A 12500-nucleotide genomic window follows, 5' to 3' on the forward strand; every position below is an offset into this window, starting at 1 on the left:
TTTTGTAGTAAATGCCTACTATGTTCTGTGTGCTGAAGCAAAGCAAGAATTTCATTGTCCTATACAGGGACACATGACAATAAACTCACTTGAACTTGAACTTGTCTAACCCCATTCTCATGCCCTCTCCCCATAACCTCCGATACCCTACTAATCACAAATCTGTCTCTGCCTTAAAAATATCTTTAAAAAACTGCCTTGGCCTCTGTAGCCTTCCGTGGCAAAACATTCCACAGATTCACCACCTTCTGACTAAGGAACATGTTCCTCATCTCCTTCATAAAAGAACGTCCTTTAATTCTGAGGCTATGACCTCTGGTCCTCGACTCTCCCACTGTGAATGGTGTGAACGGTGGGAGAGCGTCTGATTTACATTCCAATCAGCGCTCGCTGCTAGGGGAAGGAATTGCAGATGCTGGTTTCAATCGAAGCTGGAGAAAAAAAGGCTCGCTGCCGTGTAGTTTGAGCACGGATTCATATGTCCGTTATGGAATCCATACATTTGCATACGTTGTGTATACAAGCAAAGAATGTCGCTGTGTGCCTAGTCTCATGTGACAATAAAGTATCCCTATTCCTATCCGTTGCTTACATTCTCCGGGGTCGTGGTTGGCATTCACCCCCAACCTGTCAGATTCATTTACGACTTTGCTTCTGTGCAATGGGGATGCAGAGATGGATTGGACTATGTCTGCATGGAGTTGATGCGGCGTCTTTTTGTTTTAGTTGCTGGTGTGGGATGGGTCTGTGAGTGTGTGTGTGTGTGCTGATCCCCGGCGTGGGAGTCTCTCTCACAGTGGAAGCTCGGCGGAACTACAAGGGGGGGTGGGGGTGTATTAATCGTGCCGTGAATCTTCACTGCCAGGCTGGAGCGCAGCGTGCCATTGCAGCAGGGAGAGCGGCTCGTTGTCAGTTGCAGTGTGCAGCGTGTGTTTGCAGCGGGCGTGTTTCTGTGCTGAAGGTCTCCCCCCTCCCTGCTTGGTTGCTCATCTAGTGGAGGGGGCTGCTCTCAACAACTTTAAGGGGGTAGGGAGAAGGGGGCCTGGACCATGCGGCCACCGAGAAGATGGGGCGGAGGGGCGTCGTGAAGAGCCGGTGTCCCCCGTGGTCCCCGGTGGTTTTGACGGGGCAAGAAGACGGAGGGGAAACCGGAGCTGCCCGCCTGAAGATCCCTGCCCACCCACCACCACCACCACCACCACCACGGCAGCAGCCTTGAGCCCAGAACAAAGGGGATCACAACTCCAGCATCACCGCTCTGTTTGTGGGATTAGCCGGGAGAACAGGCTGCCTGCCTTGTGTCAGGATGCGCCGCGAGTGATGGCGAGTTGCAGAGCGGTCTCTGGGAAGAGGACCACACCGCTCAACCTGGTCACCGGCTTCTTTCAGTGCGTACATGGTGAGTTGACAACACGACCTTGCTAATCCGTGCGGCTCGTTGCCACAGAGGGCTGTGGGGGCCAAATCGGTGGATTTCTTTCAAAGCAGAGATGGACACATTCTTGATTATTACCGTAGGAAGGAATTGCAGATGCTGGTTTAAATCGAAGATAGACACAAAATGCTGGAGTAACTCAGCGGGACAGGCAGCACCTCTGGCAATACATTCTCTCCAGAGATGCTGTCTGTCCCGCTGAGTTACTCCAGCATTTTTATCTCTAAATTCTCGATTAGAACGCGTGCCAAGGATTATGAGGAGAAGGCCGGAAAAAGGGATTAGGAGCCAGAGATCAGCCATGATCGAATGGCGGAGTAGACGCGATGGGCCGAATGGCCCAATTCTACCCCTATAACTTGTGACAGGGTGAGTCTGAAGAAGGGTCTCGACCTGAAACGTCGCCCATTCGTTCTCTCCATAGGTGCTGCCTGTCCCGCTGACTTACTCCAGCATTTTGTATCCGACCAGGGCGTAAAGTCACTGGGAACTGACACTTGTTCGAGTGTCACCCGCAGGTTCATAAGTCCATGATGTGTGGGAAGGAACTGCAGATGCGGATTACTCCTGCATTTTGTGTCTATCAAATGTTCATGAGATAGGAGCAGATTTGACCCATTCGGTCCATCAAGTCCACTCCGCCGTCCAATCATGGCTGATCTATCTCTCCCTCCTTCCTGTCTTCGGACTGACTCCCCACCCTCGATCTTTGCACATCCCAAATCCTTTCCATTTGTCACTTTAATTTCATGTATCTTGAATTTTATGACTATGGACAGTTCAATTTCCCTCCTGGGATAAATAAATTAAAAAAAAATTAGTATCGTTTCTCCCCATAACCCCTGACACCAGTACTAATCAAGAATCAATCAATCTCCGTCTGAAAAATACCCATTGACTTGGGCTCCACAGCCTTCTGTGGCAATGAGTTCCACAGATTCACCACCCGGGAGGTTTGGGAGAGCTGGCTGCAGCTCCAACAGTTCCTACCGCTGTTGTGACTGCCCCCGCAGAACGCCACTTGTGTTTAGTTTAACACACGGAGTGCTGGCTGGAGTAACTCAGCGGGTCAGGCAGCATCTCTGAAGAAAAAAGGTCATGGTTGGCGTTTCGGGTCGAGACCCTTCTTCACACTGAGAGTCAGGGGAGAGGGAAACGAGAGATATGAAAATGCCACATCGAACGAATGAATGAAAGATATACAAAAACGACGAAGCAGGCCACCTACATGTTATTTTAGTACCATTTTCATCTATCTCCTTGAGACAGTGAACTGAAAACGGGTGGCCAAGCCAGCCTTCTGCTGGCCCCAAACTGCTGGAGTAACTCAGCGGGACGGGCAGCATCTCTGGAGAGAAGGAATGGGTGGCGTTTCGGGTGGAGACCTTTCTTCAGACTGGGAGTCGGGGCCCGGGAGAGGGAGTCAAATGGCCCCTTCTGATCGCCCCTCCCAACCCGGGAGCGAGTTCGGTGTCGGTCCGCTGGGCACCGCGGGGGTGTGGTGTGTATCCTCAATAAGGATTGCACTATAGTCATTTGAAAATGCAGTGTCTTAGATAACTTTGCGATTTTCTATCACGGTGGTGGGTGTGTTACCAGGGTTTTCGTTTGTCAATGTTATTTTGTGTTGCACTGAATACATTAGTTTATTTTAACAAGTGCGGTGTCGGTAACATGCCACTGTACCGCTGCATTTGGCTTAGAGCGCAGCCCTCGTCAGTCGCCCTTCCACCGTCTGATCGATTGCACTGTGCAAAGTGGAATAGGAATCAAGGGCTCCGTGCTGGAGGTGTGTCTCAGCACAGCAGCTCATTCTCACCGAGCACACATCTAGCAATGGACCGTTTCCTTCATCACCGTCATTTTTTTTTACCTATCTTTCATTCATTTTGTTCTATATCTCTCTACATCACCTACATCTCTCGCTTAGAAACATAGAAACATAGAAATTAGGTGCAGGAGTAGGCCATTCGGCCCTTCGAGCCTGCACCGCCATTCAATATTATCATGGCTGATCATCCAACTCAGTATCCCGTACCTGCCTTCTCTCCATACCCTCTGATCCCCTTAGCCACAAGGGCCACATCTAACTCCCTCTTAAATATAGCCAATGAACTGGCCTTGACTACCCTCTGTGGCAGAGAGTTCCAGAGATTCAACACTCTCTGTGTGAAAAAAGTTCTTCTCATCTCGGTTTTAAAGGATTTCCCCCTTTATCCTTAAGCTGTGACCCCTTGTCCTGGACTTCCCCAACATCGGGAGCAATCTTCCTGCATCTAGCCTGTCCAACCCCTTAAGAATTTTGTAAGTTTCTATAAGATCCCCTCTCAATCTCCTAAATTCTAGAGAGTATAAACCAAGTCTATCCAGTCTTTCTTCATAAGACAGTCCTGACATCCCAGGAATCAGTCTAGTGAACCTTCTCTGCACTCCCTATGGCAAGAATGTATTTCCTCAGAGTAGGAGGCCAACAATGTACGCAATACTCCGGGTGTAGTCTCAACAAGACCCTGTACAATTGCAGTAGAACCTCCTTGCTCCTATACTCAAATCCTTTCACTTCTACCTCCCCCCCCCCCCCACCCCCCCCGACTCTCAGTCTGACGAAGGGTCTCAACTCGAAACGCCATCTATTACTTTTCCTCCAGAGATGCTGCCTGACCCATTGTGTGACTCCAGCATTTTGTGTCTATCTTCACTTATCATAAGAGTACATTTTTTAATAATGGAAACACAAGAGACCGGGAGATGCTGGAGTCCTGAACAATGAAAGAAACTGCTGGAGGAACTCAGTGGGTCAGCCGGTGATAAGCGGGAAATGGACAGTCTACATTTTGGATCGGGATCATTCTATATACTGCTGGAGTAGAGGGGAGAAGCTTCTCAATCTGTGCAACGTGTTGCTAATGTATAGTCTGTGTATCTTAACCTGGTCTGACTGATGATACAAAAGTGAGTGGTTTTGCAGATAGTGAAGATGGCAGTGAAAAATTGCAGCAGGATCTTGATCGATTGGCCAGGTGGGCTGAGGAATGGTTGATGGAATTTAATGCAGAGAAATGTGAGGTATTGCATTTTGTGACGTCGAACATGGGCAGGACCCACACAGTGCATGGTAGGGCTCTGGGGAGTGTTGTACAGCAGAGGGAACTTGGAGTGCAGGTGCATGGTTGCTTGGTGGTCGAGTCGAGGGGTGGCCGAAAAGCCTTTTGGCACATTGGCCTTCATCAGTCAGAGTATTGTGTATAGAAGTTGGGAGGTCATGTTGCAGTTGTATAAGACGTTGGTGAGACTGCATTTAGAATATTGTGTTCAGTTCTGGGCACCAAGTTATAGGAAAGATATTGTCAAGCTTGAAAGGGTTCAGAAAAGATTTACGAGGCTGTTGCCAGGACCAGAGGACGTGAGCTATAGGGAGAGGTTGATTAGGCTGGGACTCTGTTCTATGGAGCGGAGGAGGATGCGGAGTGATCTTGTAGATGTATACAAAATCATGAGAGGAATAGATCAGGTAGATACACAGAGTCTCTTGCCCAGAGTAGGGGAATCGAGGACCAGAGGACATTGGTTCAAGATGAAGGGGAAAAGATTTAATAGGAATCCGAGAGGTAGCTTTTTCACACAAAGGGTGGTGGGTGCATAGAACAAGCTGCCAGAGGAGGTAGTTGAGGCTGGGGCTATCCCATCATTTAAGAAACGGTTGGACAGGTACATGGATCGGACTGGTTTGGAGGCTAATGGACCAAGCGCAGGCAAATGATGACTGCTCTGTTGCCTCCGTATACTTGTGGCAGTCCCTAGTCCATTTCTACATTCATAGCTGTGGCATCTGCATCTGTTCTTGCCTTTCCTCTCTTGCTGATGTATTACCAAGGGTCTCACCAGCACTTTCTGTTTGTTTTTGCTTGCCGTGAACGTCTAACAAGATTTTACTCTCTCTGCTGCTCCCAGCACCTCCTTGTAATTATTTTTTAATTTTCTTTCTGTCGGTGATCAGCCTTTAATAGTGGCTGGGATGGATTGGCATTATTTTTTATCTTCTTCACTTCCGTGGCCATTTGTTGGGCATGAGGTGCGTTATCGAGCCTGATCTCTGGAAAGAATAGGTTGAACCTCTGCCCCACTCCCCTCCCAAGAGTTGGGGGGCGGGGGTGGGTCTGAAGTTCTGTCAGCTGGTGAAATATTTAAAAAGACTCCATATTGAGAATCAACCCTCGATCTTGACGGATGAAGGGAGGACATCTAATTACTGGTGGGAGCTTTGTCAGGGATTTGATTATTATATAATGAGACCGCCTACTTTCATTCTAATAGCTGTTCTATTTTTAATCTACGGGTACGTCAGGCCTTGGGGGAATCTGTCAGCTGAGAGTAGCTGGGAGGACTGAATCCCAGAGCTAAGTACTCTTCCAAAAGTAGTAGCTTAGTTTGGTTTGGGGATATAGCGGGTAAACAGGCCTTTGGGCCCATCAAGTCCATGCAAACCAGTGGTCCCTGCACACTAGCTCTACCCTAAACACACACGAGGGACAATTTACAATTGTACCAGCTCAATTAGCCTACATACCTGTACGTCTTTGGAGTGTGGAAGGAAACCGGAGCACTCAGGGAAAACTCACACGGTGGAGAGAGGAAGGGATGGAAGTGTGGGGGGAGGGGAGGGGAAGGAGGTTTTTGTAGACGTTCCCCAAAATTGGACAATTCAACGAATGTACCGTTGTGTTGTACGCTAACTTGTTTTTACTTCGGACTTTAGACTTTAGGGATACAACGTGGAAGCAGGCCCTTCAGTCCACCGAGTTCGCGCAGACCAGCAATCATCCCGTACACCAGCACTATCTTACACATTAGGGATAATTTACAATTTACAGAAGCCAATTAGCCTACAAGCCTGTACGTCTCTGGAGTATGGGGTAATTAGCTTCGGTAAGAATGTAAATTGTCCCTAATGTGCAGGATAGAACTAGTGGCGGTCACGGTGGCGCAGTGGTAGAGTTGCTGCCTCACAGTGAATGCAGCACCGGAGACCCGGGTTTGATCCCGACTATGGGTGCTGTCTGTATGGAGTTTGTACGTTCTCCCTGTGATCTGCGTGGGTTTTCTCCGAGATCTTCGCTGTCCTCCCACACACCAAAGATGTACAAGGTTTGCAGGTTAATTGGCTTGGTAAATGTAAAAATTGTCCCTAGTGGGTGTAGAATAGTGTTAATGTGCGGGATCGCAGGTTGGCGCGGACCCAGTGGGCTGAAGGGCCTATTTCCACGCAGTATCTCTAAACCAAACTAACCTAAACTAGTGTATGAGATGCTCGCTGGTCAGCATGGAGTCACTGGGCTGAAGGGCCTGTTTCTGCTCTGTATTTGTAAAGTCTAAATAAAGACTGAATGTGAGAGGGGGTTTGATTGTCAGACGGGTGGACAAAGGCTTGAGATGGGAAGAGGACAAAAGGCTGTGAGATACGGAGAGAAGAGACACAAAATGTGAAGCCAGAGGATGGGATGGAGGTAGATGGAGATGAGGGAAGGGAAAAAGGCTTGTTGTTGGTTAGTTCCCCAAAATATGTGTAAAGTGCTCGTTCCTGATCTCAGGAAGATACTAGCCAGCTGCCAGCAGGAACCTCTGGGAAATGAAGTGAAAATTCCCCTCCATAGAAGCAGGCAAGGGAGATGAGGTCCTGCAAAGTGTACAGAGGGAGTTAGATAGTGGGTTACGAAACAGAACCTCCAGTGTTGTGATCTCATGATATTCAGGGAATGGAGAGATGTGGAGTAGGTGCAGGCAACCATTCCTTCTCTCCAGAGATGCTGCCTGCCCAGCTGAGTTACTCCAGCATTTTGTGTCTAGTGGGGGAAAGAACTGCAGATGCTGGTTTAAAAACCATTAGTTGGTTTAGTTTTTTGTCACGTGTACCAAGGTACCATCGTAGGCCCCTCTCGGTCATGATTGACCATGGGTGATGCATCCTAGTTGTGGGCTGCTTGCTCCAAACCTCGGCTAGAGTAGCGTCGCTTGTGGCTGAAGAGATCAATGCGGGAGTGACAGTCTCTGTGGCAAAGGTCACATTTGTGTGTGGTCTCTGGTTTGTGGAAGTTACTGTGCTCCTTTCTGCTTGCCCGGTGGTCTGCCGCTGCGTTCAACAGTTTCTCTTCCCCCGTTTTGAGATGTTGGTTCACCTCGTGCGTTCGGCTGCAAGGTTCTCCTAGTACTCCACATCGATGTCGAGCACCCACCTTCATATCTCTCTTGCAGACATCCTCTGATTGCTGGCAGGGACTTGATGGCCCGAATTTATCCATCTCAACCCAGTGTCCTTTATCCACGTGCTCCCGTATGTCCCACATACAGGGGCCTTGCAAGTAAATAGTGCAGGATGTTCAAGAGCTGTTCTAGGTCACCGAACATCTAAACAGCACCATAATTTGCAGCCAACTTTCTGCCAAATTAAAATCCAACCAGATATTTTTGAAGAGTGTGTCTGCGATAGTAACTGCCCCAACTATTTGGGAAATCGAGATATGAGGCATGAGCAATTGAGAAATTGATTTGATGGGATAGATACTGGAAATATAGCTGGGATAGATGCTGGGGAGATAGATTGGGATAAGGATGATAGACTGAAAACGGGCAAATAGCGTCTCCGTGAAAATAATGTTTTGTCATTATATAAAGTGGGTTGGGATGTGACCTAGAAAGGGCGACTTATTTATTTCACAAGCACAGGACATCCAAAGAGAATCTCACACCCGATTAATATTGCGGCTCAGTGGCTAGTGGAGTTGCTGCCCTTGCATTGGTGCCCGAGACTCGGGTCCAATCCTGACCATGCATGTGTAGGAAGGAACTCAGCAGGTCAGGCAGCATCTGTGGCGAACGTGAATAGGTGACGTTTCGGGGGTGGAGTCGGCAGCCCGGCCTGGAGTTGAAGGTCTGCTACAACCGGAATCCATTATAAAGGGGTCCTTATTACAAACATAGATACATAGACAATAGGTGCAGGAGTAGGCCATTCGCCCCTTCGAGCCAGCACCACCATTCAATGTGAACATTAGATTAGATTAGGTTCAACTTTATTGTCATTGCACAAGTACAAGTACAGGTACAACAAAATGCAGTTTAGCATCTAACCAGAGTGCAAAGTAGTAAAATTCTGATTAAAACAATATATACAAATGAGGATATATTGATCTATGTACATAGGCATATACATATATACAGATAATTGTTAAGGTGCAAAAGATTGACATGTGCTAAATTCTGGTGAATAGAGATTAACTGTAAATTATATAAACTATAAATAATAAATAAACTATAAATAAACATGACTGATCATCCACAATTAGTACCCCGTTCCTCTTTTCTCCACATATCCCGTGATTCCACTAGCCGTAAGAGCTCTATCTAACTCACTTTTGAATGCATCCAGTGAATCGGCCTCCACTGCCTTTGAGGCGGAGAATTCCACAAATTCAAACAAAGGTTTCCTCATCTCAGTTCTAAATGGCCTACCCCTTATTCTTAAACTGTGGACCCTGGTTCTGGACACCCCCAACAACGGGAACATGTTTCCTGCATCTAGCTGGTCCAAACCCTTAATTAACGAGGGTTTACTGTATTGGTGGTGGGGCCATTATTGTACAGGAAGGAACTGCAGATGCTGGTTTAAACTGAAGATAAACACGAAACGCTGGAGTAACTGAGCGGGTCAGGCAGCATCTCTGGAGAGAAGGAATGGGTGACGTTTCGGGTGGAGATCCTTCTTCAGACGTGGGACCATTGTTGTTGCTCTTCCACAATGGCCATGCAATTTTTCACAACACACTGAGGAGAATAGATAGAGCCTTGGTTTGACATATCTAGCTGAATGCTGATAGTTCAGTACTCTCCCAGCCCTGACACTGGGATGCTGGCCTACATTATGTGGAAAGGGTTTAAAGTCTACAATCTTCTGAATTGGAAGTGGGAGCATAGGTGTTAAGGGGCAGTCCGAAAAGAATGAATGCTTCTGATGGTCACATAGCTGAGGGAAATTGGGATCTTTGTTCATAAAACATTTCACTACATATTTCACTGCACATCCCGCATGTGTATGTGACAAATAAACTTGACTTGACTCCAGCTCTGATGGCCCAGTGGATCCACTCCACTCCACTCTGGTGGATTTTCTTTACTCAGGGGCAGCACAGTGGTGCAGCGGTAGAGCTGCTGCCCTACAGCTCCAACGATGGGTTTGATCCTGACTACGGGTGCTGTCTGTACGGCGTTTGCACATTCTCCCTGTGACTGCTCGGGTTTTCTCCGGGTGCTCCGGTTCCCTCCCACATCTCAAAGACTTGCGGGATTGTAGGTTAATTTTCTTCTGTAAATTGTCCCTAGGGCGTTGGACAGTAGTGTATGGGTAAGCGATCGCTGGTTGTCATGGAAGCGGCGGGCCAAAGGGCCGGTTTCCACGCTGTATCTCTAAACTAAACTACACATCATCTCTGGGTCTTTCGTAGACTAGTTGATTAGTTAATAATTAGCCTTGGGTAGTCACGAGGATGTCCTTAGGTCAATTATAACTACTTAGATCTTGTTTCTCTTTGGCTGGGAATTCCTTACATTCTTTGGTTTGTTAATTTGACCACCACTGAAAGAACTAAAGCTGCCGTACGGAGCGTATCGGGTGGTTGTGTACATGAATAGTTTCACTATTCTATTGTTGACCCTGTTTGTAATGGCTGCCAGCCTTCGAAAATTCCACTCTTCTGCATTCAGCCTTATTTTTTTATTTTGAGTAACTTTATTAATTGTAGAAAGAGTTTGTTCTGCGTCTGCATTTGTCTTGGTCGACTCGATTCTACTCTGTTAACTGTTCCCATGGCAACTATTTTTAGTTGGCGACACGGTGGCGCAGCGGTAGAGTTGCTGCCTTACAGCGCTAGAGACCCGGGATCGATCCTGACTTCGGGTGCTGTCTGTAGGGAGTTTGCACATTCTCCCTGTGACTGCGTGGGTTTTCCCCGGGTGCTCCGTTTTTCTTCCACACTCCAAAGACGTACAGGTTTGTGGGTTCAAGTTCAAGTTCAAGTGGGTTTATTGTCAAGTGTCCCTGATAGGACAATGAAATTCTTGCTTTGCTTCAGCACACAGAACATTTACTACAAACTAGGTTAATTGACTTCTGTAAATTGTCCCTGGTGCGTGTAAGGTAGAGCTAGTTTACAGGGTGATTGTTGGTCGACATGGACTCGGTGGGCCGAAGGGCCTGTTTCCACGCTGTGTCTCTAACCTATTTATTAAATTCTAGTAGAGAAAAGTGGTTAAACTAAACTATTTTATTAGTAAGTCCAAGCAAGGGATGGCATGCTGTCGAAACAAGGAACTGCAGATGTTGGTTTACAAAAAAAAAAACACAAAGTGCCGGAGTAACTTAGCAGGTCAGGCAGAATCTCTGGAGAACTTGCATAGGTGATGTTTCAAATCGGGACCTGGAATGGTCGATTTAAAGATTGGGCCAGATTAAAAACATGAAACGCTGACTTTTACCTCTCTCTGACACTTCACACAAACTATGCCCTGATTTATACTTTCGGTTTTGCATGCGTGTAGAACGATTTGCTGGTTTTAATGTTCTCCACGTGAGTTCTCAGTGTGAGATCTTTGAAGCACAAATTTATGCTATCCAATCTTTCGATTAAATATTCAAAGACACATTGCAGCACTGAGATGTGTGTGTTTTGGTTTGTTTTATTCTGACTTCAATGCCGCACCATTAATACTGATTTAGTTTACCACTGTACGTTGAGCAAACTTATAAAAGAAAGAAGTTGGATTTAAACAGTGCCAAGAAGTTAGATAGGGTAAAAAAAGAGACAAAGTGCTGGAGTAATCCAGCAGCTCGGGCAGCTTCTCTGGAGAACATGGATAGGTGACGTTTCAGGTTGTCATACATTGTTTGCAAACTGAATGTGACATTAGTTAAATTGTAGTTAAGTATGTAATAAGAACCATCAGTCTCCACCTGAAACATCACCCATTCCTTCTCTCCAGAGATGCTGCCTGTCCCGCTGAGTTACTCTGCCTTTTTAAACCAGCATCTGCAGTTCCTTCATACACCATTATTTAACTTGTGGATAAAAGGAACTGCAGATTCTAGATTACAAAAAAAGACACAGAGTGCTGGAGTAAATCAGTGGGTCAGGCAGTATCTCAGATGCTGGTTTACAAATATAGACACAAAGCGCTGGAGTAATTCAATAGGATAGAAAAAAAGGACGAAGGGTCCCAATGTGAAACGTCACCTATCCATGTTCTCCAGAGATGCTGCCTGAACTGCTGAGTTACTCCAGCACTTTGTGTCTTTTTTTGTAAACTTGCATCTGCAGTTCCTTATATCCCCAAATACTTTGGCTGGTTATAGTAGGTCTTGTCTAATCTCAGATTGCAAGTCTTAAAATCATAAAGTCATAAGTGCAAAGGGTAGAATTCGGTCATTCGGCCCATCAAGTCTACTCCGCCATTCGATCATGGCTGATCTATCTCTACCTCCTAACCCTGTTCTCCTGCCTTCTCCCCATGACCTCTGATCTGGTACCATTTGCTGAGAGCATCTCGTTTCGATCCCAGCCGTTCATGCTCGCGTCTCGTCTTTGCGACTGTAAATCCCGCGGTTTTACAATCTCGCAGAAACACGTAGGCCGAAAGGTGTTTCTCTGTTCCTTTGTGAATCTCAGCCATTCCCTCTTGTGTTTCTGACATTTTACCCCTGGATGTTTTGCAGATGAGCAGGAGGCTGTGCAAAAGAGAACGTTCACCAAATGGATCAATTCTCACTTGTCCAAGGTAAGAAACTCCAAATCATCCATATTATATTCCAAAACTATCTCCAGACAGAGAGGGTGATTCTGTTCCCCTTAATGGTAAGGGACTAGAATTCATCCCGATTGAAACTGTGGGCAACACACACTGCAGATTTTAGTTTAGTTTAGAGGTGCAGCGCGGAAATGGGCCCTTCGGCCCACCTATACTGTACTGACCAGCAGTCCCTGCGCACTAGCACTATCCTACAGACTGGGGATGATTTTAC

The 12500-nt window shown here is 46.8% G+C and overlaps 1 protein-coding gene across 1 annotated transcript in view; it reads left to right on the forward strand.

The window, feature by feature from the left end:
• The first annotated feature begins 1263 nt into the window (after positions 1–1263).
• The window catches only part of syne1b (spectrin repeat containing, nuclear envelope 1b), a 386581-nt gene continuing 375344 nt past the window's right edge, over positions 1264–12500 (forward strand). The window contains 2 exon segments of the mRNA XM_055638842.1: positions 1264–1399; positions 12195–12256. Coding sequence (XP_055494817.1) covers positions 1321–1399; positions 12195–12256 — 141 coding nt within the window. The 5' untranslated portion in view covers positions 1264–1320.

The sequence above is a fragment of the Leucoraja erinacea genome, chromosome 8 (genome assembly GCF_028641065.1).
Source record: "Leucoraja erinacea ecotype New England chromosome 8, Leri_hhj_1, whole genome shotgun sequence".
NCBI lineage: Eukaryota > Metazoa > Chordata > Chondrichthyes > Rajiformes > Rajidae > Leucoraja > Leucoraja erinaceus.